The sequence below is a fragment of the Mesoplodon densirostris genome, chromosome 17 (assembly GCF_025265405.1).
Source record: "Mesoplodon densirostris isolate mMesDen1 chromosome 17, mMesDen1 primary haplotype, whole genome shotgun sequence".
Classification (NCBI taxonomy): domain Eukaryota; kingdom Metazoa; phylum Chordata; class Mammalia; order Artiodactyla; family Ziphiidae; genus Mesoplodon; species Mesoplodon densirostris.
The window spans coordinates 43,256,634-43,280,511 of NC_082677.1; the positions used below are offsets into that span (position 1 = coordinate 43,256,634).

The 23,878-nt window shown below is 34.0% G+C and overlaps 1 protein-coding gene across 2 annotated transcripts in view; it reads right to left on the reverse strand.

The window, feature by feature from the left end:
* Nucleotides 1-23,878, reverse strand: part of KLHL1 (kelch like family member 1) — a 402,508-nt gene that overhangs the window by 109,514 nt on the left and 269,116 nt on the right. For both annotated transcript variants that reach the window (XM_060079916.1, XM_060079915.1), the window contains one exon: nt 3,404-3,590. In XM_060079916.1, the coding sequence (XP_059935899.1) occupies nt 3,404-3,590 (187 nt within the window). The remainder of the gene's footprint in view (nt 1-3,403; nt 3,591-23,878) is intronic.

A 23,878-nucleotide genomic window follows, 5' to 3' on the forward strand; every position in this document is an offset into this window, starting at 1 on the left:
CACACTTCTTTAGCTGTAAACCGTCACATTTGATTTATCTCTAGTCTGGAATTTACCAGCACACCTACTCTGCTGCTCCAGTAATGTGCTAAATTAATGCCTAATAATTATTTAGATTTCAGCTAAAAACAACAACAACAAACACTTTCTCTGTACTTCTCTACTTTTCTGGACTAGACTAGGTTGGTTCCCAAGCATTATACTGATTTCACTCACAAGTCCATTCCTGTAACCCTCATTTTATTCACAAATATTTTGTTTACTATTTGCTTTCCTAGAGTAACTTGGAAGCTTTGTGAGGTAGGGGTAATATTCATAATGTTCACAAGTTCTTAACACAGAGCCGGCACAAAATAGATGTGCAAAAAGTGTATCATTATAGGATGCATGTAATGTGTGGATATAAGAAGAAAAGAGAGGAAAGGAGAGAAAAATGCTCTGAATTTTCTTAATATTTACAGTAAATCTGCAAGAGTTGTACTCATAGTTTATCAATCCCATAAAATATCATATGAATCCCAGTAACTGTGGAGCTGAAGAAGAATTCAATAAAATGTTTATATAGCCTTATGAGGCACAATATGAATATGTAAACAATTCCAAAAACCACACTAAACATTGCATATCATTGTATTGTATTGTAACATACTCTATTATATTATATTGTATTGCATTATTTTTCAAATTAGTCATGCAAAGTAAATTCCAATGTTTTGCTATTTTTTTTCTTTTGATTTTCCTGCCTCTTTTTACATTTTAATTTTCCTCATTACCTTTAAAGAAAAGAAAACACAACTTTAGGATAAAATCTTAATGCCTATTTAGAGGTAGCACAAGTTAATAAGGTGTAGAAAACAGCTGTTAAGCAGTAAAAGCACAATGTAAATACAAGGGATTAACTTGAAAATGTCCTAGTTGTTCTTTAAATCTCTTGAAACTGGTAAAGTTTCTGCTGCAGCAGGAAAAGTAGGTTCTCTGAGGTTTGGTAATGTCAGATTTTTATGTAAGTTATGGGATATATTTAATGTCCAATTCCTAGAGGGCTGAGGATATGGTAAGAATTCTTAAAACTTCCTTCATTTTTTTTTCTATTTTATTGCTGATTTAATTAGGAATATCTTTTTAAATCCCTTGTTTTGTCACACTCTTTTAATCTTCTGGACTACTGGATAAGTGGAACAATAGCTAAATAATTAGTAGTGTTCAATTATAAAATGAAAGTTTCAGAATCCCTAAGAAATTTCAATTTCTTAAGAATGTTTTCAGTCTCAAAAGACTGCTGTGTAAAATTAGACAAATTCAAATGCTGGAAAAGAGTTTAACTCAACAGACCCCCCTATACTCACATTCTTTTATGCTATGGCAATTGTATTTAAAGTTGTTAAATTTAAAAATTTAAATTAGTCATGTCTTTTGGCTCTTCATAGCATAGTGATTTTTTACTAATGTTAATTTATTGTTTATTGTTCAGTCCTAGTCACTGGCTGGCCTGATTTCATCAATGTTCTTTATTTTTTCAATGATATGAGCATATTTACAAATGGAATTGATCTTATACAGGCATTCGTTCTGTAGAACGCAGTGTTCTTGAAAAGCAAATGTCATTCATTAGACCTTAAAGTTTGATAAACATGTATAAAATCATTGTCCTTTTATTGATATTTACTTTTACAGGTAAAACAAACTTATTAAAATGTTACAATAGAGCTTCCCTGGTGGCGCAGTGGTTGAGAGTCCACCTGCCGATGCAGGGGACATGGGTTCATGCCCCAGTCCGGGAAGATCCCACATGCCGTGGAGCATCTGGACCCGTGAGCTATGGCTGCTGGGCCTGTGCATCCAGAGCCTGTGCTCCGCAACGGGAAATGTCACAACAGTGAGAGGCCCGGGTACCACACACACACACAAAAATAAATAAAATAAAAAAATAAAAAAGTTACAATAAAGTTTGCATGCTTCTACTCCAAGAGATGGCAAATTTTATCATGTGCTGCATGTTATTCAGTATTTACTACTCTCATAAAGACTACATGGATACATGTTAATAGATTTGTTATCTAAGCTTGAAAAACATTTTTTGGGACATTTCAATATAATTTCTGGCTATTTTTTAGAGATATTTGTATTTAAGATATTTTGTTTCACCATTTTATAAAAGAGGGTGTTAAAGCACTATATCTTTTGGGGGGAGATTTTTGACATGGTCTCTTAAATAATAACATTAAAGAAGGAGCTAGAAGTGTAGAGAGATAGGGAGGGAGGGAGATTGATGCCATTTCCTTAGTTCTTAAAGTGTCAAGTCATTTACCCTTTTAAACTAATAGTTAAGCTCTTGAATATATATGTTAATATTTTAATGCTCATTTAATGTGATAATCACTAGAAATCCATAGCCCAGCAAATAGGAGTAAAACTTCAAAAAATTAAACTAGTGAAAATCATTTTATAGCCACAGATATCTTCTTGGCAAATAAAAAATGGGAAATGTGTGTTGTTCTCTATTGATTAACTGAATTGTTTCCCCTTGCCTCCTATTTTGGGATCTCACTTCACAGTAGTTGAGGTAAGTTCTGTTGCTTCCTCCTGATTGTTTAACAACAGAGTTCCTTTAATAGAGCTTGAATATGTGGTCACACCCTATGGTTGCCAACTGTATTTTGCACATGTATATTAAATGTATTATGGATAATTATGTCACCTATTAGACACAAACATAGGACACTTACATTATTTGTCTTGTGTACTTGTTCAAGAAAATTAAGACACATAAAAAAGGCTGAAGAGAACAAACATTCATGGAGATTTTCCCACTAACTATAGAAAAGTAAGAACAAAACCTTCGAATATATGTATCTGGTTTTAAACAAATCATTCACTTCCTTGTAAGAGCAAAATTGGTAAAAATATATATATATAAATTTGTAAATGATACCTGCCATAGTCAGTACACCCATTTATAATTGTCTACTTCTTTGTCTGGCTTCTGTATGAGATTCTAAACTCCTCAAAAGCAGAGACTCGCTTCTTCATATTACTCTCAGCAAGCATGTGACTGGCAGATTACATTTCCTTTACTTAGAATAGAAATACATATTTCAATATATCCAACAAATTAGTTGGCCCGTGTTTTCTAAGTACTTTTAATCTTTTTTTTCATTTCATATGAAGTCTTGTACATAATGCATGAGATAAAAGATTTAAAGATGAGTAAGAAACAGAAACAGCAACTAAAGATTGAAAAAATGGAAAACTGAAACGTGTCTTAATTTTTCCCTAAATCTTAAATCTTAATGAATAAAGCTGTGATTCTGTGAAGTTTGTTGGTATTACACAGATTACAACCGTCAAATCACATCATGGTGTGATACAGTGTGTGTATTACTAAAGATCTAGAACTAAATACCTTTGTTGTTATCCATTCCTCCCACTGCATACAGAGTTCCAACTGTAGATTTTCTAGGTTTAGTTCTTGGACTTTGCATTAAAGTTCTTCTTTCTGGCAATAGATGGTATTTCATTGCTTCCAGAATCAGCTTTTGACATTCCAGATCATTCTTAAATAATGTATGGTTTTCTAGGTCAGCCAATATCTGTGAATAATGCACAATCACTGTTAATAATGATTTTTATAGAGATGAGAATAAGGCATCAAATGAAAAGTAGAGTATTAGTACCTATGATATTACCCCTATACTGAGAGGGATGCAAAATATAATAAGAATTAATTACACTGACAAATAAATATGAGTAAAATGCATGGCTTCCAAGAGAAACAGAATGGATATTATTTTTGATTCCATATTATTTATAATCATTTTGCCACACAGAGTATAAAGGTACTTCTAAAGATCACTTTTTCAATTCCCTTTCCTTTTTAAGAAAGCTGTTCACAAGTCAAATATAGTTGCCTATTTGGCCATAAACATGTCTGGTGAAGTAAATTTAAAAATAAACTTCAACAAATTAAGTCCTAATGAGCCTATCATAAATATTCACATATTTACTTTAAGATGTTCCAAGTATAGTTTAAATCCCTTTCAAACTAACAAAAAATCTCAATAAAAATAAAAATGTATGCTCATAACATCTTTTTAATTATGCAAGCAGTTGAAAAGCTGTACATCAGGCAAAGTAATAGCTTCCAGCTGTGAAACTAAAAATTTTACCAAAAATCCAGCACCTGAGGGAATAATAGAGTGAGACCAGAGTTTTAAGTTCTATTATGTCTCTCTTTTACTACAGAAGGTTATCATCTCCACAAATTATTTCCTGTATATTTCTTTGAATGTAACCAAAGTATCTTTAATTTTCCTCTTTCTCTGTCCCTCTTTAGATATTCTTTTTCCTTGACTCTTTCAGTATCACATTCTCTTCTTTTGTTCGTGAATCCTGTTTTACTTCAAATGAGTTAAACCTGTCATATGGATTTAGAAAATTAATAAGTAGAAAATTTAACATTGACTCACTGACATTTTCTTCTACATTGATAAGACACTGTACCACATTGGTGCACAAATTTATTGAGTGAATAAATTAATAAGTGATAGCAACATATAATTAATTGGTCTTAATGCTATAATTTGAATCTTAATTAAATAAAGTTATTTAACCATTGTAATGCATAAATTATGGGTGAAGGTGTCAGAAAGAATATAAAAACATATAACATACTCATATATATATATAAGAGGTGGGAAAGATAACAGAATGGCTCTGAGGCTGAATAAGGAGTGTAACATATTAGAATTACCAGATACTTTGGAATATAGAAGGGAAGATGTTTAATTAAAGACTTGCTTACACTTTTTTTCTTATATATTAAAACTTTAGTTGCCTTACTATCCATTTCTTTCTTTTTTAAAGGACTACTATTTTACTTGTAAGATATTAATGACTAGAAACATTAATGAAATAGAGGGGGAGCTCTCATACTCTGAGACAATAGTAGAGCTCAACAAAAAGAAGAAAGACTCCTCTTCTTTCCTGGCAAGAACTCAACCCATGAAAAGCCAGGAACAAACTCATTTGTTTGCTTAAGGGAACTATTATAGTTTATAAAATCCAATAAGATGATATATACATTGATGATAAAGCTGAAGCTAAAAACATTGATTTTATCATCTATTTGAATAGCTAAATATTTATATATTTCTAAACACTCATACAATGTATATAAGGACTGTTTCAAAAATTTTATGGATAATATACAATTATAAAGAAATGTATGGAATCCTGTAAAAATAAAGTATCAGAAGAGAGTCAACTCTGAGTGCCTAGGTTTAAAATACTTTCAAGTAATAATTTCTAAAAGGAAATGAATTTCTCAATGTTGATAGATGTATGCATAAAAATATATTACATATTATTGATTTTAAAGTATGTCCTAGAACTTGAAAAATAATATATACATATATATTTATAACTGAATCACTTTTCTGTATACCTGAAACTAACACAACATTGCTAATCAGTTATACTCCAATTTAAAATAAAAATTAAAGGAAGATGCAAATTCAAAAAAAGAAAAAAAAAAAAAGAACTCCTTAGAACTAGAACTTAGAGCTCAGACTCCCTAGACCTCACTGAATGTGTGGCTGTCCACTTGGTCTTGAGTAAGGCTTGTCTTAAGTTTCAAAATCTCTATTTATGGGCAAAAACCTCCTCTCCAGGCCTCTTCAATGCCCACCTGGGCCTCACATGTCTGCACGTATTATAAATGGTTAAGAAACAGAGAAGAAGCCAACAGATCACAAACTTTTATGTAGAGGGGTCAGCAGAAGGATCAACCATTAGAAAGACAGTGAAGTTGGTTTTGAATGAGTTTAAAGCATCTCTGCTTCATTCTGTCTCCAACTCTGCAAACCACACTTCCTGGGCCTCATGAGTAAGGTGGGCTGGCACTCCTCCCCTGGGCCCCCTTCATCCCATCAGGAGGCTGCCAAGTTTGCTCTGGCAGGAACCACACCCACCAACTTCTCCCTGTTTAGTATCTCCGTTCCTCCATCCCCAAATGTCAACTGTCTAATCTGATGAACAGTTTCTAAATGTGAGAAAGCCTTACTCAGGAAACACATAATTTATTTAACTCGAGCCTTCTGAAGACAGTGCCCCTGTTTTTCTTGTTTCTCCCAATAAAAATCAGCTCATAGCAAGCCAAAAAAAAAAAAATCTGGAGATATACAACATAAAATTAAAACCTGTACTTTATTTCTGTAAAATGATGAAGATATTCTGTTTTACTTAAATGATATTTTCCATTTTATTAAGAAATCATTTTGTAAAATTTCTTAACTTTAGTGTACCCAATCATTTGAAAAATTCTTTATTTAAAAAAAAAATTGAATTCTTCATAATCTCTGTACTATTACTTTGTGCTTTCAAACTTGTAACTTGTAACTATTTCTCACTTATGAGTACTATATGACTTGTGTCTGTATTTCATCTCCCCTGACACTTTTTAGGATTATTCCATCCCAAATTCAGGCACAAGTTCAGAATAATAAGATGGCTAAGCTGTCCTTTAAACCTGGACTATCTTTAGATTTTCTGCAATGATCCAAGATTAACAAAATTTTTTCTCCTCACTATACAATGGAAGTTAGTTTTGTTTTTTACATTCTTAATTTTTTGAAGAAAATTAAACGACTGTAACAGTTCCTCTGCTTGTCCCACTTAGAAAAAAATATCAATATGTTTCAATAATTGTATACTACTTTGAAACATAGTCATGTTTATGTACAAGAATTTGTGTAGTAATTGTCTATAAATCAGATTTTATTCTTAGGATATTATATACCAATACCCTTTCCAGTCAAAGATACTCATAGTACAACTTAGTTTACAAGAAAAATGCCCTTGGAAGTTTGTCAATATCTTCACTGTTAGATATGTTCTTACACTTGGGATAAAAATTGACTATGTCCCTATGAGTTAATTGTACATTAAACCTCAAGAAAAGATCTCACTATGTGCAAAATAATGTTTCAGAATATTTCACCATGTAGAAAATATGTCAGAAATAAGAATATCCTTAGACTTAATATGAAGGACAGCATAGGGTGTATTAACGATTAACACTGTGTAAAATTCTAGGAAGCTGATCCATCTGAGGATCCATGTCAGCTAGACAGTCACTTTGCAAATATGAAATATCTCTCTATAACATTGGTAGTTTATCTTTGTGAGTAAATTATGACCATCAATTTGTGGGGTAAACCTATAGTGGCAGAAGAGAATTGGGTCAATAAACATATATGCAAATCTTGTGTATGATATTCAGAAATGACTAACATAAAAAACTAGAATAATTTATCCATTAATAGTTAGAATACTCAATAGTAACTTTGTTAGTTCCAGTTGCCAGAAATGTTATAAATTTTTAATTAAAATAAAGATGTTATTTGAAATTGTTTATATTAAATATTATTACTTTATTTTTGTACCTTCTTCTTAAAGTTTACCGGCTTTATCACTAACTTCATTTTAATTAGGAAAAAATAAAAAGAAATACAATTATTTAAACAATATTTCTTTCAAATAACCATTACATTTGTTATTAAAATACAAATAATTTGATTCTTAATGGTTTGAGGAGTTGAACCACATATTAGCAACATAAAAATATTTAATGTTGAGGACCTTCAAGATGGCAGAGCAGTAAGATGTGGAGATCAAATTCCTCACAACAAATATATTAAAAATGCATCTATATGTGGAACAACTCCTACAGCACACCTACTAAACACTAGCAGAAGACCTCAGACTTCCCAAAAGGCAAGAAACTCCTCACGTACCTGGGTAGGGAAAAAGAAAAAAGAAAAAACAGAGACAAAAGAATATGGATAGGACCTGCATCTCTGAGAGGGAGCTGTGAAGGAGGAAAAGTTTCCACACACCAGGGAGCCCCTTCACTGGTGGAGATGGGGGGCTGGGCAGGGGGTGGTGCTTTGGACCGACAGAGGAGAGTGCAGCAACAGGGGTGCAGAGGACAAAGTGGAGAGATTCCCACAAAAAGGATCAGTGTCAACCAGAACTCACCATCCTGAGAGGTTTGTCTGCTCACCTGCTGGGGTGGGTGGGGGCTGGGAGCTGAGGCTCAGGATTTGGAGGTCAGATCCGAGGGAGAGGATTAGTGTTGGCTGTGTGAAGACAGTCTGAAAGGGGCTAGTGGGCCACAGCTAGCTGGGAGGGAGTCTGGGAAAAAGTCTGGAACTGCCTAAGAGTCAAGAGACAATTGTTTCAGGGTGCATGAGGAGAGGAGATTCAGAGCACTGCCTAAATGAGATCCAGAGATGGGTGCAAGCCACGGCTATCAGCATGGACACCAGAGACGGGCATGAAATGCTAAGGCTGCTGTTGCAGCCACCAAGAAGCCTGTGTGCAAGTACAGGTCACCATCCACACCTCCCCACCCAGGACCCTGTGCAGCTCACCACTGCCAGGGTCCTGTGATGCATGGAAAACATCCCCAGGAGGACACATGGCACACCTCAGCTTGGTGCGACATCACACTGGCCTCTGCTGCACAGGCTCACCCCACATTCCATACCACTCCCACACCCTGGCCTGAGTGAGCCAGAACCCCCTAATCAGCTGCTCCTTTAACCCCCCTCCTGTCTGGGCAAAGAACAGATGTCAGAGGGCAACCCACATGCAGAAGAGAGCCAAATCCAAAGCTGAACTCCTGGAGCTGTGCAAACAAAGAAGAGAAAGGGAACTTTCTCCCAGCAACCTTAGGAGCAGTGGATTAAATCTCCACAATCAACTTGATGTACCCTGAATCTGTGGAATACCTGAATAGACAATGAATCATCCTAAAATTGAGGTGGTGGACTTTGGGAGCAACTGTAGACTTGGGATTTGCTTTTGACATCTAATTTGTTTCTGGTTTTATGTTTATCTTAGTTTAGTATTCAGAGCTTATTATCATTGGTAGATTTGTATATTGATTTGGTTGCTCTCATCTTTTATATATATATATATATTTTTTTTTTCCTTTTTCTCTTTTAGTGAGTGTGTATGTGTATGCTTCTTTGTTTGGATTTGCCTGTATAGGTTTGCTTTTATCACTTGTCCTAGGGTTCTGTCCTTTTTTTTTTTTTTTCAGTATAGTTTATAGCACTTGTTACCACTGGTGGATTGGTTTATTGGTTTGGTTGCTCTGTTCATTTTTTTTTTTAATCTTTTCTTACTAATTTTTTATTTTTTATTTTAATGATCTATTTTTTTTTCATTTTAGTAACTTTATTTTATTATATATATATATTTACTTTTTTCTTTCTTTCTTTTTTTTCCTCCCTTTTCTTCTGAGCTGTGTGGCTGACAGAGCCTTGGTGCTCCAGCCGGGTGTCAGGTCTGAGCCCCTGAGGTGGGAGAGCCAAGATCAGGACATTTGTCTACCAGAGACATACTAGCCCCATGTAATATCATTTGGCAAGAGCTCTCCCAGAGATATCCATCTCAATGCTAAGACCCAGCTTCACTCAACAACCAGCAAGATACAGTGCTGGACACCCCATGCCAAACAACTAGCAAGAAAGGAACACAACGCCACCCGTTAGCAGAGAGGCTGTCTAAAATCATAGTAAGGTCACAGACACCCCAATATACCCAGCAGAGGCAGTCCTATGCACCACAAAGACAAGATCTAGCCTCATCCTCCAGAATACAGGCACCAGTCTCCTATAACAGGAAGCTACACAATACACTGAACCAAACTTACCCGCTGGGTGCAGACAACAAAAACAATGGGAACTAGGAACGTGCAGCCTGTGAAAAGGAGACTGAAAACCCAGTAAGTTAAGCAAATGAGAAGAGAGAAAAATACACAGCAGATGAAGGAGCAAGGTAAAAATCCACCAGACCAAAAAAATGAAGACGAAATAAGCAGTCTAAATGAAAAAGAATTCAGAGTAATTATAGTAAAGATAATCCAAGATCTTGGAAATAAAATGGACAAATACAATTTTAACAAGGACCTAGAAGAACTAAAGAGCAAACAAACAATGATAAACAAGACAATAAATGAAATTAAAAATTCTATAGAAAGAATCAATAGCAGAATAATGGAAGCAGAAGAACCGATAAGAGACCTGGAAGATACAATAGTGGAAATAACTACTGCAGAGCAGGATAAAGAAAAAAATAATGAAAAGAAATGAGGACAGTTTCAGAGACCTCTGGGACAACATAAAATGCACCAACCTTAGATTTATAGGGGTCACAGAAGAAGAAGAGAAAGAGAAAGGGACTGAGAAAATATTTGAAGAGATTATAGTTGAAAACTTCCTTAATATGGGAAAGGAAATTGTTAATCAAGTCCTGGAAGAGAAGAGAGTCCCATACAGTATAAATCCAAGGAGAAACATGCCAAGACACATATTAATCAAACTATCAAAAATTAAATACAAAGAATAAATATTAAAATCAACAAGGGAAAAACAACAAATAACATACAAAGAAATCCCTATAAGCTTAACAGCTGATCTTTCAACTGAAACTTTGCAAGCCAGAAGAGAGTGGCAGGACATATTTAAAGTGATGAAAGGGCAAAATCTAAAACCAAGATTACTCTACACAGCAAAGATCTCATTCAGATTCGATGGAGAAATTAAAACCTTTACAGACAAGCAAAAGCTAAGAGAATTCAGCACCACCAAACAAGAATTACAACAAATGCTAAAGGAACTTCTCTAAGCAGGAAACACAAGAGAAGAAAAAGATCTAAAATAATAAACCCAGAACAGTTAAGAAAATGGTAATAGGAACATATATATTCATAATGACCTTAAACGTAAATGGTTAAATGCTCCAACAAAAAGACATAGACTATCTGAATTGATACAAAAACAATACCTGTATATATGCTATCTACAAATGACTCACTTCAGACCTAGGGACACATACAGACTGAAAGTGAGGGGATGGAAAAAGATATTCCATACAAATGGAAATCAAAAGAAAGCTGGAGAAGTAATTCTCATATCAGACAAAATAGACTTGAAAATAAAGGTTATTACAAGAGACAAAGAAGGGCACTACATAATGATCAAGGGATCAATCCAAGAAGAAGATATAACAATTGTAAATATTTATGCATCCAAAATAGGAGCACCTCAATACATAAGGCAAATGCTAACAGCCATAAAAGGGAAAATCAACAGTAATACAGTCATAGTAGGGGACTTTAACACCCTACTTTCACCAATGTAAAGATCATCTGAAATGAAAATAAATAAGGAAACACAAGCTTTAAACAATACATTAAGCAAGATGGACTTAATAGATATTTATAGGACATTCCATCTAAAAACAACAGAACACACATTCTTCTCTAGTGCTTATGGAATATTCTCAAGGAAACATCATAACTTGGGCCACAAATTACAACTTGGTAAATTTAAGAAAATTGAAATTGTATCAAGTACCTTTTCTGACCACAATGCTATGAGACAAGATACCAGTAAGAGGGAAAAATCTATAAAAAATACAAACACATGGAGTCTAAACAATATACTACTAAATAGCCAAGAGATTGTTGAAGAAATCAAAGAGGAAATCAAAGAATACCTAGAAACAAATGACAGTGAAAACACAATGACCCAAAACCTATGGAATGCAGCAAAAACAATTCTATGAGGGAAGTTTATAGAAATACAATCCTACCTCAAGTAATAAGAATAAACTCAAATAAACACCCTAACTGTATACCTAAAGCAGTTAGAGAAAGAAGAACAAAAAAACCCCCAAAGTTACAAGATGGAAAGAAGTCATAAAGATCAGATCAGAAATAAATGAAAAAGAAATGAAGGAAACAATAGCACAGATCAATAAAACTAAAAGTTGGTTCTTTGAGAAGATAAACAAAATTGCTAAACCATTAGTCACACTCATCAAGAAAAAATGGGAGAAGACACAAATCAATAGAATTAGAAATGAAAAAGGAGAAGTAACAACTGACATGCAGAAATACAAAGGATTATGAGAGACTACTACAAGCAACTATATGCCAATAAAATGGACAACCTGGAAGAAATGGACAAATTCTTAGAAAAGCACAATCTTCCAAGACTAAACCAGGAAGAAATAGAAAATATGAACAGACGAATCATAACTAATGAAATTGAGACTGTGATTAAAACTCCTCTTACAAACAAACCCCCAGGACCAGATAGCTTCACGGGAAAATTCTATCATTTAGAGAAGAGGTAACACTTATCCTTCCCAAACTATTCCGAAATATAGCAGAGGAAGGAACACTCCCATATTAATTCTACAAGGCCACCATCAGCCTGATACCAAAACCAGACAAAGATGTCACAAAAAAAGAAAGCTACCAGCCAACATCACAGATGAACATAGATAGAAATATTCTCAACAAAATACTAGTAAACAGAATCCTACAGCACATTAAAATGCTCATAAACCATTATCAAGTGGGGTTTATCCCAGGAATGCAAGGATTCTTCAATGCACTCAAATCAAACAATGTGATACTCTATATTAACAAATTGAAGGGTAAAAACCACATGATAATCTCAATAGATACAGAAAAAGCTTTTGACAAAATTCAGCACCCATTTATGAAAAAAAATCCCTCCAGAAGGTAGGCAGAGAGGGAACTAACCTCAACATAATAAAGGCCATATATGACAAACGCACAGCCAACATCGTTCTCAGTGGTGAAAACTGAAATAATTTCCACTAAGATAAGGAACAAGACAAGGTTGCCCACTCTCACCACCATTATTCAGCATAGATTTGGATGTTATAGGCACAGTAATCAGAGGAGAAAAAGAAATAAAAGGAATCCAAATCAGAAAAGAAGAAGTAAAACTGTCACTGTTTGCAGATGACATGATACTATATATAGAGAATCCTAAAGATGCTACCAGAAAACTACTAGAGATAATCAATGAATTTGGTAGAGCAGCAGGGTACAAAATTAATGCACATAAATCTCTTGCATTCCTATACACTAATGATGAAAATTCTGAAAGAGAAAGTAAGGAAACACTCCCATTTACCATTGCAACAAAAAGAATAATATACCTAGGAATAAACCTACCTAAGGAGACAAAAGACCTGAATGCAGAAAACTATAAAACACTGATGAAAGAATTAAAAATGATACAAACAGAGAGAGAGATATACCATGTTCTTGGATTGGAAAAATCAGCATTTTTGAAATGAATATACTACTCAAAAGTATCTACAGATTCAATTCAATGCCTGTCAAACTACCAATGACATTTTTCACAGAACCAGAACAAAATATTTCACAACTTTTATGGACACACAAAAGACCCTGAATAGCCAAAGCAGTCTTGAAAAAGAAAAATGGAGTTAGAGAAATCAGGCTCCCTGACTTCAGATTATACTACAAAGCTACAGTAATCAAGGCAGTATGGTAGTGGCACAAAAACAGGAATATAGATCGATAGAACAAGATAGAAAGCACAGAGATAAACCCATGCATGTATAGTGCCCTTATGTTTGATAAAGGAGGCAAGAATATACATGGAGAAAAGACAGCCTCTTCAATAAGAGGTACTGGGAAAACTGGACAGCTACACATAAAAGAATGAAATTAGAACACTCCACTCCCTAAGACATACACAAATATAAACTCAAAATGTTTTAAAGACCTAAATGTAAGACCAGACTTTATAAAACTCTTAGAGGAAAACATAGGCAGAACACTCTATGACATACATCACAACAAGATCCTTTTTGACCCACCTCCTAGAGAAATGGAAATAAAACAATGAAAAATGGGACCTAATGAAACTTAAAAGCTTTTTCACAGCAAAGGAAACCATAAACAAAGTGAAAAGACAACCCTCAGAATGGGAGAAAATATTTTCAAATGAAGCAAGTGACAAACGATTAATCTCCAAAATATACAAGCAGCTCATGTAGCTCAATATATAAAAAAAAACAAACAACCCAATCCAAAAATGGGCAGAGGGCTTAAATAGACAATTTTCCCAAGAAGATTCACAGATTGCCAACAAACATTTGAAAGGATGCTCAACATCACTAATCATTAGAGAAATGCAAATCAAAACTACAATGGGGTATCACCTCACACCAAAGAATGGCCATCATCAAAAATCTACAAACAATAAATGTTGGAGAAGGTGTGGAGAAAAGGGAACCCTCTTGCACCTTTGGTGGGAATGTAAATTGATACAGCCACTATGGAGAAGAATACGAAGATTCCTTAAAAAACTAAAAATAGAACCACCATATGACCCAGCTATCCCACTACTGGGCATATACCCTGAGAAAACCATATTTTAAAGGGTCATGTACCACAATGCTCATGGCAGCTCTATTTACAATAGCCAGGACAAGGAAGCAACCTAAATGTCCATCGACAGATGAATGGATTAAGAAGATGTGGCACATATATACAATAGAATATTACATTACCATAAAAAGAAACAAAATGGAGATATTTGTAGTGAGGTGGATGGTCCTGGAGTCTGTCCTACAGAGTGAAGTAAGTCAGAAGGAGAAAAACAAATACTGTATGCTAACACATATATATGGAATCCAGAAAAAAAATGGTTCTGAAGAACCTATGAGCAGAGCAGGAATAAAGACACAGATGTAGAGAATGGACTTGAGGGCACAGGGAGGAGGAAATTTATGCTGCAATGTAGTGAGACAGAGGCATGGACATATATACACTACTAAATGTAAAATAGATAGCTAGTGGGAAGCAGTCACATAGCACAGGGAAATCAACTCGGAGCTTTGTGACCACCTAGAGGGGTGGGATAGGGAGGGTGGGAGGGAGACACAAGAGGGAGGGCATATGGGGATATATGTATATGTATAGTTGATTCACTTTGTTATAAAGCAGAAACTTACACACCACTGTAAAGCAATTATACCCCAATAAATATGTTAAAAAATATATTTAATGTGTTTTAATCTGTGTGCTTACACCTAGACACTACTCAAACTTCATTTTTCAAGAATATTTATATGAATTTATTTCAAATGCTTGCTATAAATTGGAAACTTTGGTTCTGATAATATTTCTTCATTAAAATAAAATGTACTATTCAAGTATCTAGATTTTGCATTTGTTTTCCAACCTGCAAATAAGAAAACATTAAATAATTGTCTCCTTTCTCTATAATTTGCCTTAATGTGTCAAAGCCAATACCCTCTTGGCTAGAATCTGTCATGATTCTCTGCAGCATCTTGCATGTATAAATACTGCCTTAAATTGTAACATTGTAGCATTTCTCTTATCATAAGTAAACAAAATCAAATGCACAAATTTGTGCTGCACAACCTACTCTTATTACGTAGAGGGCATACAACTCTAATTTTGCAGTAAGAGTCAAAAATATGTACATTATATGTAATGTTAGTGGCTGAGAAGAAAAAAAAAATTCTAAGGTATTCCTTAAGTAAGAATAATATTGCCTGAATGAAGACATAATCTGAAAGGCACGGTAACTAACAGAATCTGTACAAAGTATTGCAAACACATCTTTCTGTACCTTTTATCTGTTTGAAGTGTCCATTGGAAAATGGAATGCAATATTGAATAATCAGTTAAAGAAACATAAGTGTAAACTTATTATGGACCAAAGAATGTATTGAGTCTTCTAAGACTATATCCTTGGGCAATCAAAGTTATGAAAACATTCTCACGTTCATAAGAGAGTGACAAAATTTCATATACCTCATATTATTTCATAATATTTGAAACTGTTGTTTTGCTATTGGCTGTTCTGCTAAAATAATCGACTCTCAGAATTTGAATCTATAAAACAAAATTGTTTACTATTAGAAGTGACAGTCCTTAGAAAATAAGTGACAGTTTCATACATAGTCTTTCAAGTTTTCTGCTTGAAAAAATAAATACAATGAATATTATCATATACTGTAAACATCAGGAAAAGTGATTTTCTACTTCAATGTCTTATAAATAGGGGATACAAATAAAGTATTTTCAGGTGTTTTTATTAAGCAGTTTCTAAGACATTCTACAGGGAAACAATGACTTAGTAGTCACACTGAGGGTGACCTTGAAACTTGCGCCTATTTAACAGTCAGTGGAAGTGTTGGTCAAAGGAGAGAGTTCAGTTATGACAGAACTTTGTGGCAACACAATAAATAAACTCATAAGTAGGGCTATCCCACTTCTCAAGGGAAAACATAAGTTGTCTTATGCCTAGGGAGGTTTTCTATATATTTCCACCTTTTCTGATAAATTTTCAAAGACCATAGAGAGGTAATTGGACAATTATGCTCAAAAGTTTGCCATGTAGGTTAGCTGGTTCACCGATTTTTTTGTAGTCCTTCATCAGTTATTATTTCAGTATCTGCTTGCAATTGGAATGGCCTAAGCTTATGCAACAGAAAGTATCTCAACCGTGGCCAGAACATCTGTCTGCAGCCTGAAACATACTCATCTATATGAGTAGATAGACCTGCATCTTACACCTAAAATCCCATTAATATCAGTTGAAAAGAATTTTGACAAAGAATAGAATCATGAAATTTTAAGAGACAAATATCTTCTTATTCTTTTTGCTGGCATACTGACGATTCTGGCTAAAGTGTGTGAGGATATTAATTTATTTTTAAATAAGTGAGAAAAGTAGACAAACAGAGCTTTTTATGCTCTCTTTCAGCCCTATCATGTCAAAAGGGAAACACAAATTACTGACATGCTAAAGCTTACATCTGATACACCTGAATGATACAGCAGAAAGATTCCTTCTCGAGTTATTTGGAAGAAACCATCTACGAAGTGAGGAGCAGGTTCATTAATTTTATTCTGAATACAGAAATACTTGTTTGCCTTGAGAAGAAAAATAATTGGCTAAGCTGACAGTACAAATAGAGAAGAATAATGACATAATCAAAACAAGTAGAGCTCATAATATTAACTCAAATGACAGTTCTTATTACTGATAAGTGAAATGGGTTTCATGCATTTATAATTTATGATTAACTTATATTTATTTAATATGGGTTTGGAGTTCTGTAGGTGGTTTGAAAGCTCAGAATTTCTAATATTGAAATATGTGATCCTGTGCCCTGCATGAACATCACCTCCAACCTGACAAATTTTATTGCATCCTAAGTAGGCTCTGGACCTTGCATGCATGCATGCATGCATTCATTCATTCATTTAGCAAATATTTAGTTAGCACCTATTTTGTACTGAGTGCTATAATAGATCCTGGATATCTGCAATCTCTCTTACAACTAATCTATTCTACTCAAAGCCACCCTCTTCCCCACCTCTTAGAACACCTTCGTTAATTTACTTTGTCTAGGCTATATTCAAAACCATGCGTTATTTCCTTATTGTTTGCACGACATTATTCAACAGCCTCAGACTAGCATGACATAAATCCTATAACTTTATTTTAGCTATTCAGTCACTTTCCCCAATACCTTAGTGAACATTAATCTGTATTTCATAATTTAGCTCTTCTGATCTCTTTCCTCTCATCTGAACAGATTATGCCTTTAAAGAAAGTGATATCCATAATGCTTTTCCCTCTCAGGCTTCAATTAAAATATGACCCAATCTTCAGAGTCCAGTTTAAGTCCTATTATCAATACTTCCAGGAGGATTTACCTATTGCTCAGGCCACAGTTGGTATAATTTGTTTTTATTGGTCATATCAAACTTTAATCAACTGCCATCTGTATAGTCACTTAAGGAATTCATAGTCATGCTAAGTCATAAGCTTATAGGAAATCAGGGAACATATCCGGCACTTCTTCTTGAATACAACTAAGAGGGTCTTCTAGGAATTGTTTAATAACTATTTAAGTTATTGATCATTTACTATGTTTAGAATATTTATTAATTTATTTTAAATAATATATTCAGTATTGAAATTTGAAAATATACAATGTATAAGTAGAAATATATTCAATATCACATCCTAGCTTATATAAATTAATCATCTTCACAAATATTTATGGTGTTACAAAGTTATCTTTGCCTAACAACCAGCCAAATATCTGTATGAATGATTTATCTCAGACCCAGCTGATGGTTTGCTTATTTTCAGTCATGGTCAATAGCAAAATTCCATTACACAAATAATTTGGGATCTTGGACATTATGGTAAGATGATTTTGACTCTTAACTAAGAAGCATTAAACTTGAATGTTCCACTGACAATTCAAATTCACATATTTAAATCTGAACTTTCCCATTATCACTCTCCCTTCTGTATTGGCTTAAGCCTTCTACTTTTTATTGGTTGTTTAGGGTATTTCTTTACCTGTACTTCTATTTTAAGATATTTCTGTTTAAGCTGATTCAAAATATTTTGGAACATATGGTATCAATAAATAATTATTCCTCAAATTGGTCTTCCTTCCTGAAATACCTGATCCTTTGAAAATTCTATTTAGCAAAGTTTCTTATCTTTTCAGTCAACTCCACATCCAAAGCATCAACAAATATTACTGATTATTATAACATTGCCTAAGACTCTTCCATTCCACTATTCCCTTTCCTTTCCAAAAGCCAATTCTCTGGTTGACAGTCTTATTAGCTCTTTTCAAGAAAGATTCATAATTTGAATTCTTATACGTGGTACAAGCAATCACATATAGAATTCATACTACTCCCAAATACTGCCCTGAAACATATATATTCAAAATTTACTGCCTTGCTATCTTGTTTTAATGTCTTGCATTACATTTGAAAGTATTTCCTAATGTAACTTTAAGCACCTAGTTCAGGCTCATTTCTCTTTGTACCTCCAGACCAATTTTCTACTTTGACAAGGCTATTCTATTTACTATCCCCCATGTGAACAATTTCTTTATTGCATCTTTAATGTGATTTTAAATCTTTGTACTATCTGACTCTTAAGTGAGAATAGTTGCTTTACCCTGTGTAAAAAGTTTATGTATTTTTGTATATAAATCAATATCCTTAGGACTTAAACTTGATCTCTAATTTCCTTAGTTCATGATTTAGTACTGTATTGTTTACACTTTGTAGTCACCAGTAGAAAAAATATACTCTTTTTATCTTGCTTGTATGGTTTCATATGTATCTCATTCTTAAATATTAACTGTATTTATTTGAATTTTAAGTGAAATTAGTGGGTATATATCTTTATAAAATTCTGTTATTTGTGATCTTATTTTGCAAGAGGATAATTGAAAATGAATGTGTTCAAGTGCAGATTCACCATGGGAAGCCATTGTTTGTATTTATGCTTCTTTTAGATTTTCCACAAAAACATTTCTGACTGAGAAACACAGATCACAGTAATTGGTAAGCCATCTTTGCCATCTCAGTGATGAAGCAGACTCATATTGAGAAGAATGGAAATTGTACATTTGTGCTTTTTGAGGACACCATGACACCTATGAAAGAGATTTGCATAATCTGTAGCACTGGAATAACTGAAGGCATTCTTAACCTTTGAGCTGCATATAGTAACAACTTTCAACATGTTAACTATGTATTGGGTGATGTCTCTGTTATAGCCTTCATGACGGAGAGATGCATAAGCCCCAGCCTTTATTTTCAGAGATATTATAGCTGATAACATTATCAAAGTGTTTAATAAATATTTTGATACACCAATAATATTTATCTTTTCTGAGAAAAAAATCATAAATAGATATTTGTATTTGTCTTGATGTTTCCTTTTTCTAAACTTCCCTTTCGTTTCTAAAGATGTCTAGCATGCTCCTATGTGCCTAGTCTCTATTATAAACCTTCCCTGGTGTGGACAAGTAATAATTTACATGAAATTTGTGGATCACCTTTTCTTGCAAAACTCATGTATCTGCTAGTTACCAGAACTAAAATGATCAATCTCTTAAAGAAAAATAATCTTTAAATATTTAATTGTTACTAGTTGGATAGTTTTACTAATATAACATTAATTACATTTCAATACTAGCTATTATTTTCTGAATTTGGTGAACTGTATTATAGCCAAATGGGGTTCTCAAATCATAATATCAATTCAAACCATTCTGTGATAAGTAAAATGTTACCAAAAGAATAAAATTAATTGTGATATCCAGTGTTATCCTGTATTTCTGTAAGCTTTCTTATAAGAAATTTCTCTGAGTTAAGAGGTAACACAACACCCCCAGACTAAGCAGGAATAAGAAGTGCAATGCACTAAGTATAAGGGTCGTTCTCAAGTACACCTTCCTTGAGAGAGGTATATCTGCAAGTGGCCAGACACTATATCCAGAAGAGGTAAATACCTTAAGCAACTGAAGAGATTGCATTCATTTATTATTTGGAAAACTGGCTTTCCCAATTTCAATAATAATGTGAACCTGGTATTAAATTTTTGTTTAGTCCTATCTCAATTACCTTTAAATAAAAACATTCTCTTTTCTCTCACACTAATTATAAGACATCAGTCAGTATTTTACTTTCCTCATTTCACTAAGAGAAGATGGAGAGAGAATTTTAATCACTGCATAGTTGCAGATTTCCAGGTTTCTTTAGACTTACTCTGATCAAAGCCCAACATACATCCTTTGATCATCATCAGTGAAATAAGTTCCTGTGAAAACATCAAGGTGGATGCATCTTATAAGTCAGTCAATAAGGGATTAAAATAATTCCCCCAAGTAAAGCTAATTCCACTGGGCATACACTCTGTAGAGTTTCTAAAGTTTGGGTATGAAATGAATTGTTCAAACATCCTGACTGAACAAACTTCAGGGACAAAGGAAAATAGAAGCTTATTAATCTTAGTACTAAAGGCATTAAAATAATTGAAACGTGTCAAACCCAATGCCAGACATTTTAGGGTATGTAGAAAGTAATACATCAATTTCTAACTTAAATAATTTATAACAGAATTTGTATTAGAATGGAGTAACCTATAATATAATTTATAATAGAATGTATAATAGAATGGAGCATATGGTCATTACAGTATTTTCTAGTACTTACCGTTAAGCAGAAGTGTGTTAAGCTGTGTTGAGAAGACTGATAGATTTTTATCCAACAGTCCAGTTTTCAGTTGGTTGACTTTCAAAACAGGAATCATTAAACTATTTACTCTTCTGTTCTTTACAGATAACCCTCTTGGATTTGCATAACAGTGGCAAGTCATTTCAAGAAGTTACATTAATCAATTTAATGTATAGATACATACTGGAAGAGAGTTGTTTAAAGTGATAATCACCAGATTCAGAGAAATTCCACTTCTGGGTATTTGTCCAAAGGAAATGAAAGCACTAACTCAAATGAATATATATATATATATATTTTTTTTAATTCAGCCTTACAAAAGAAGAAAACCCTGCCATTTGTGACAACATGGACAGATATTGAGAGCATTATGTTAAGAGAAATAAATCAGACAGAGAAAAAAGAGAAATACTGTATCATCTCACTTATATGTGGGATATTAAAAAACCCCAAAAACAAACAAAAAATGAACACGTAGATCCCTATAACACGTCAGTGGTTGCCAGAGGCAAACGGGGGAGGAGGGAGAAATGGATGAAGGTGGTCAAAGCTACAAACTTCCAGTTATGAAATAAGTAAGTCCTGGGGATGTAATGTACAGCATGGTGACTGTAGTTAATCCTGTATTGTATATTTGAAAGTTGAGAATCTATCAGGACCCAGATGACAGTGTGGGGAAGAGAAGCATCTCCGTCAATGTAAACACATTTGAGTGTCATCCTTCAAAAGGCACCATCTAAGGGAGGAGGAAGATTGGGGTGAGACCCTTGAGAGGGAGAGACAACCCTAATAAGGACTTTGGACTCTGAATTTATTGAGTAGTCACCTGAAAGTCATAGTTGTGAACCATATAATTTTTTTCTAACTTTCTTTCTTTCTTTTTTTTTTTTTTTTGTAGTAGGCAGACCTCTCACTGTTGTGGCCTCTCCCGTTGTGGAACATAGGCTCCGGATGCACGGGCTCAGTGGCTATGGCTCATGGGCCCAGCCGCTCTGCAGCATGTGGGATCCTCCCGGACCGGGGCATGAATCCGTGTCCCCTGCATCAGCAGGTGGACTCTCAACCACGGCGCCACCAGGGAAGCCCCTCTAATTTTCTATTTTTTCTAACTATTAAGTATAAATTATTCTGCCATCAGGAGGAATAGAAGCTTAAAAACAAGAAGACATCAGTTATAAAAATTAAATAACTTCTTTCTTTGTAAAAATATGAGTTAAAATGATTACTTCTGACCTCCAGAAGAATACAATTAATTAACTTATGCAATAAATACTCGTCATGTTCATACTGTTTTAGAGGCACTGTCTTAGGAACATAATCATAAATAGAATTATTTTCTGAACTGCAAGGCATCATAAATTATAAAGAAAAAGAGATGTAGCTGTAAGAATATAATAAAAACTCTTCTACTATTAGTAAAATGTTACTAATAGATACATAAACAAAGTGCTCTAGGAAACAGGAAGATGTGATTAACCAATTGTTATGTGGTAAAGAAATATTTACAATAGAAAGTTTTCCTTAAACTGAATTGATAAAGATAGATACCTCATTGCCAAGGGTGAAAAAGAGTAAAGGATATTTTAATAAGAAAGCTCATAGACCAGAGGAATGAAAGGAAATCAAGTAGAATTCAAAGTAATAATATTTTTTCAAAATACATTTTGTTTAGTGAGATGCTATTCTTAATAAAAACACACACCCTCTTCCCTGTCTCTCTTCTCTCTTACCTTTCTCTCTCTATTTATATTACACTAATCTATGCATTCATCCATCCATTCACACTTCAATCCTTATATTTGAAATCATATAACCAAATAAACCTAATATCCTTATTGAATCTTCTTTTCTCCCATTCAACATGTCAAATCCATTGGACAATACAAATATATATACACACACACACACACACAGAATATATTTATTACTACCATCCCAGGGCAAGCTCCCACCACCATCACCTTGAGTATTGTAGTACCTCCTAACTAGTAAATCTGCTTCCAGTCTTTCTTCTTAGAGCTGGTTATTTCTCATTTGCTTCCCCACTACTCATTTTGCACTATTCTGTTCAGTTCCTTGTGAGACTGAACCTTCTGAAACTGTATCTCTTGGCTGCCTTCTGACTTGCTTTTGACTGGGTCCAGCCGATGGTATTTACAAGCAGGAAGCCAGAAGGTGGAAAAGAAGATAAGAATCTGTCTTCCCTACTCCCTGCGTGATGTGGCTGTCTCTTTATGTAGTGTAGTGGTGTCTTTTTATGATGAAAGCTTAAGTAGGGCAGCCTCTCTGCCATAGCCCCAGACTCTCTAGACTATGTAATAAGGTTTCCTCCATCATCCCCATAATTCAGAGCCTCTGAATCTTCAACATCCTTTATTCATTTCTTCAACACTGGCCACATCTTTGTAAGTAGTGCCTTCATTCATATCTTTTCATATGAACGATTCATTGTCAATGAATTTTATCTCCTGCTGGAATCTTAGCTATTGCTCTACGATATAGTTTATTTTTTTCACACATTAGCTAGAAAAATCCTTTTAATATAAAATTACTCTCTACTTCTGAATACATTTGAATATTTCCATAATTAAAAAAAGACACCCACATGGTATGTGTCTTCTTCGCTCAAAATCCTGCAGTGGCTTTCTATGTTAATTGGAATAAAAATTTAAAAAAACTATGATTGTCTAAAAGCCCTATATTACCTACTTTCTGGTTACTTCTGACCTCATCTTCTGCACCCCTGCTACCTTGTCCAAAGAACTCTAGTTACCCTGACCTTTTTGTTGTTCCTCAAATATGTCACATACATTCTCACCACATTTTTTACATTTGATGTTCTCTCCTCTTGGAACATGCTTTGCCTGATATCCATTTGGTTTTTCCTTCATTTCCTTTATGTCTCTGCTG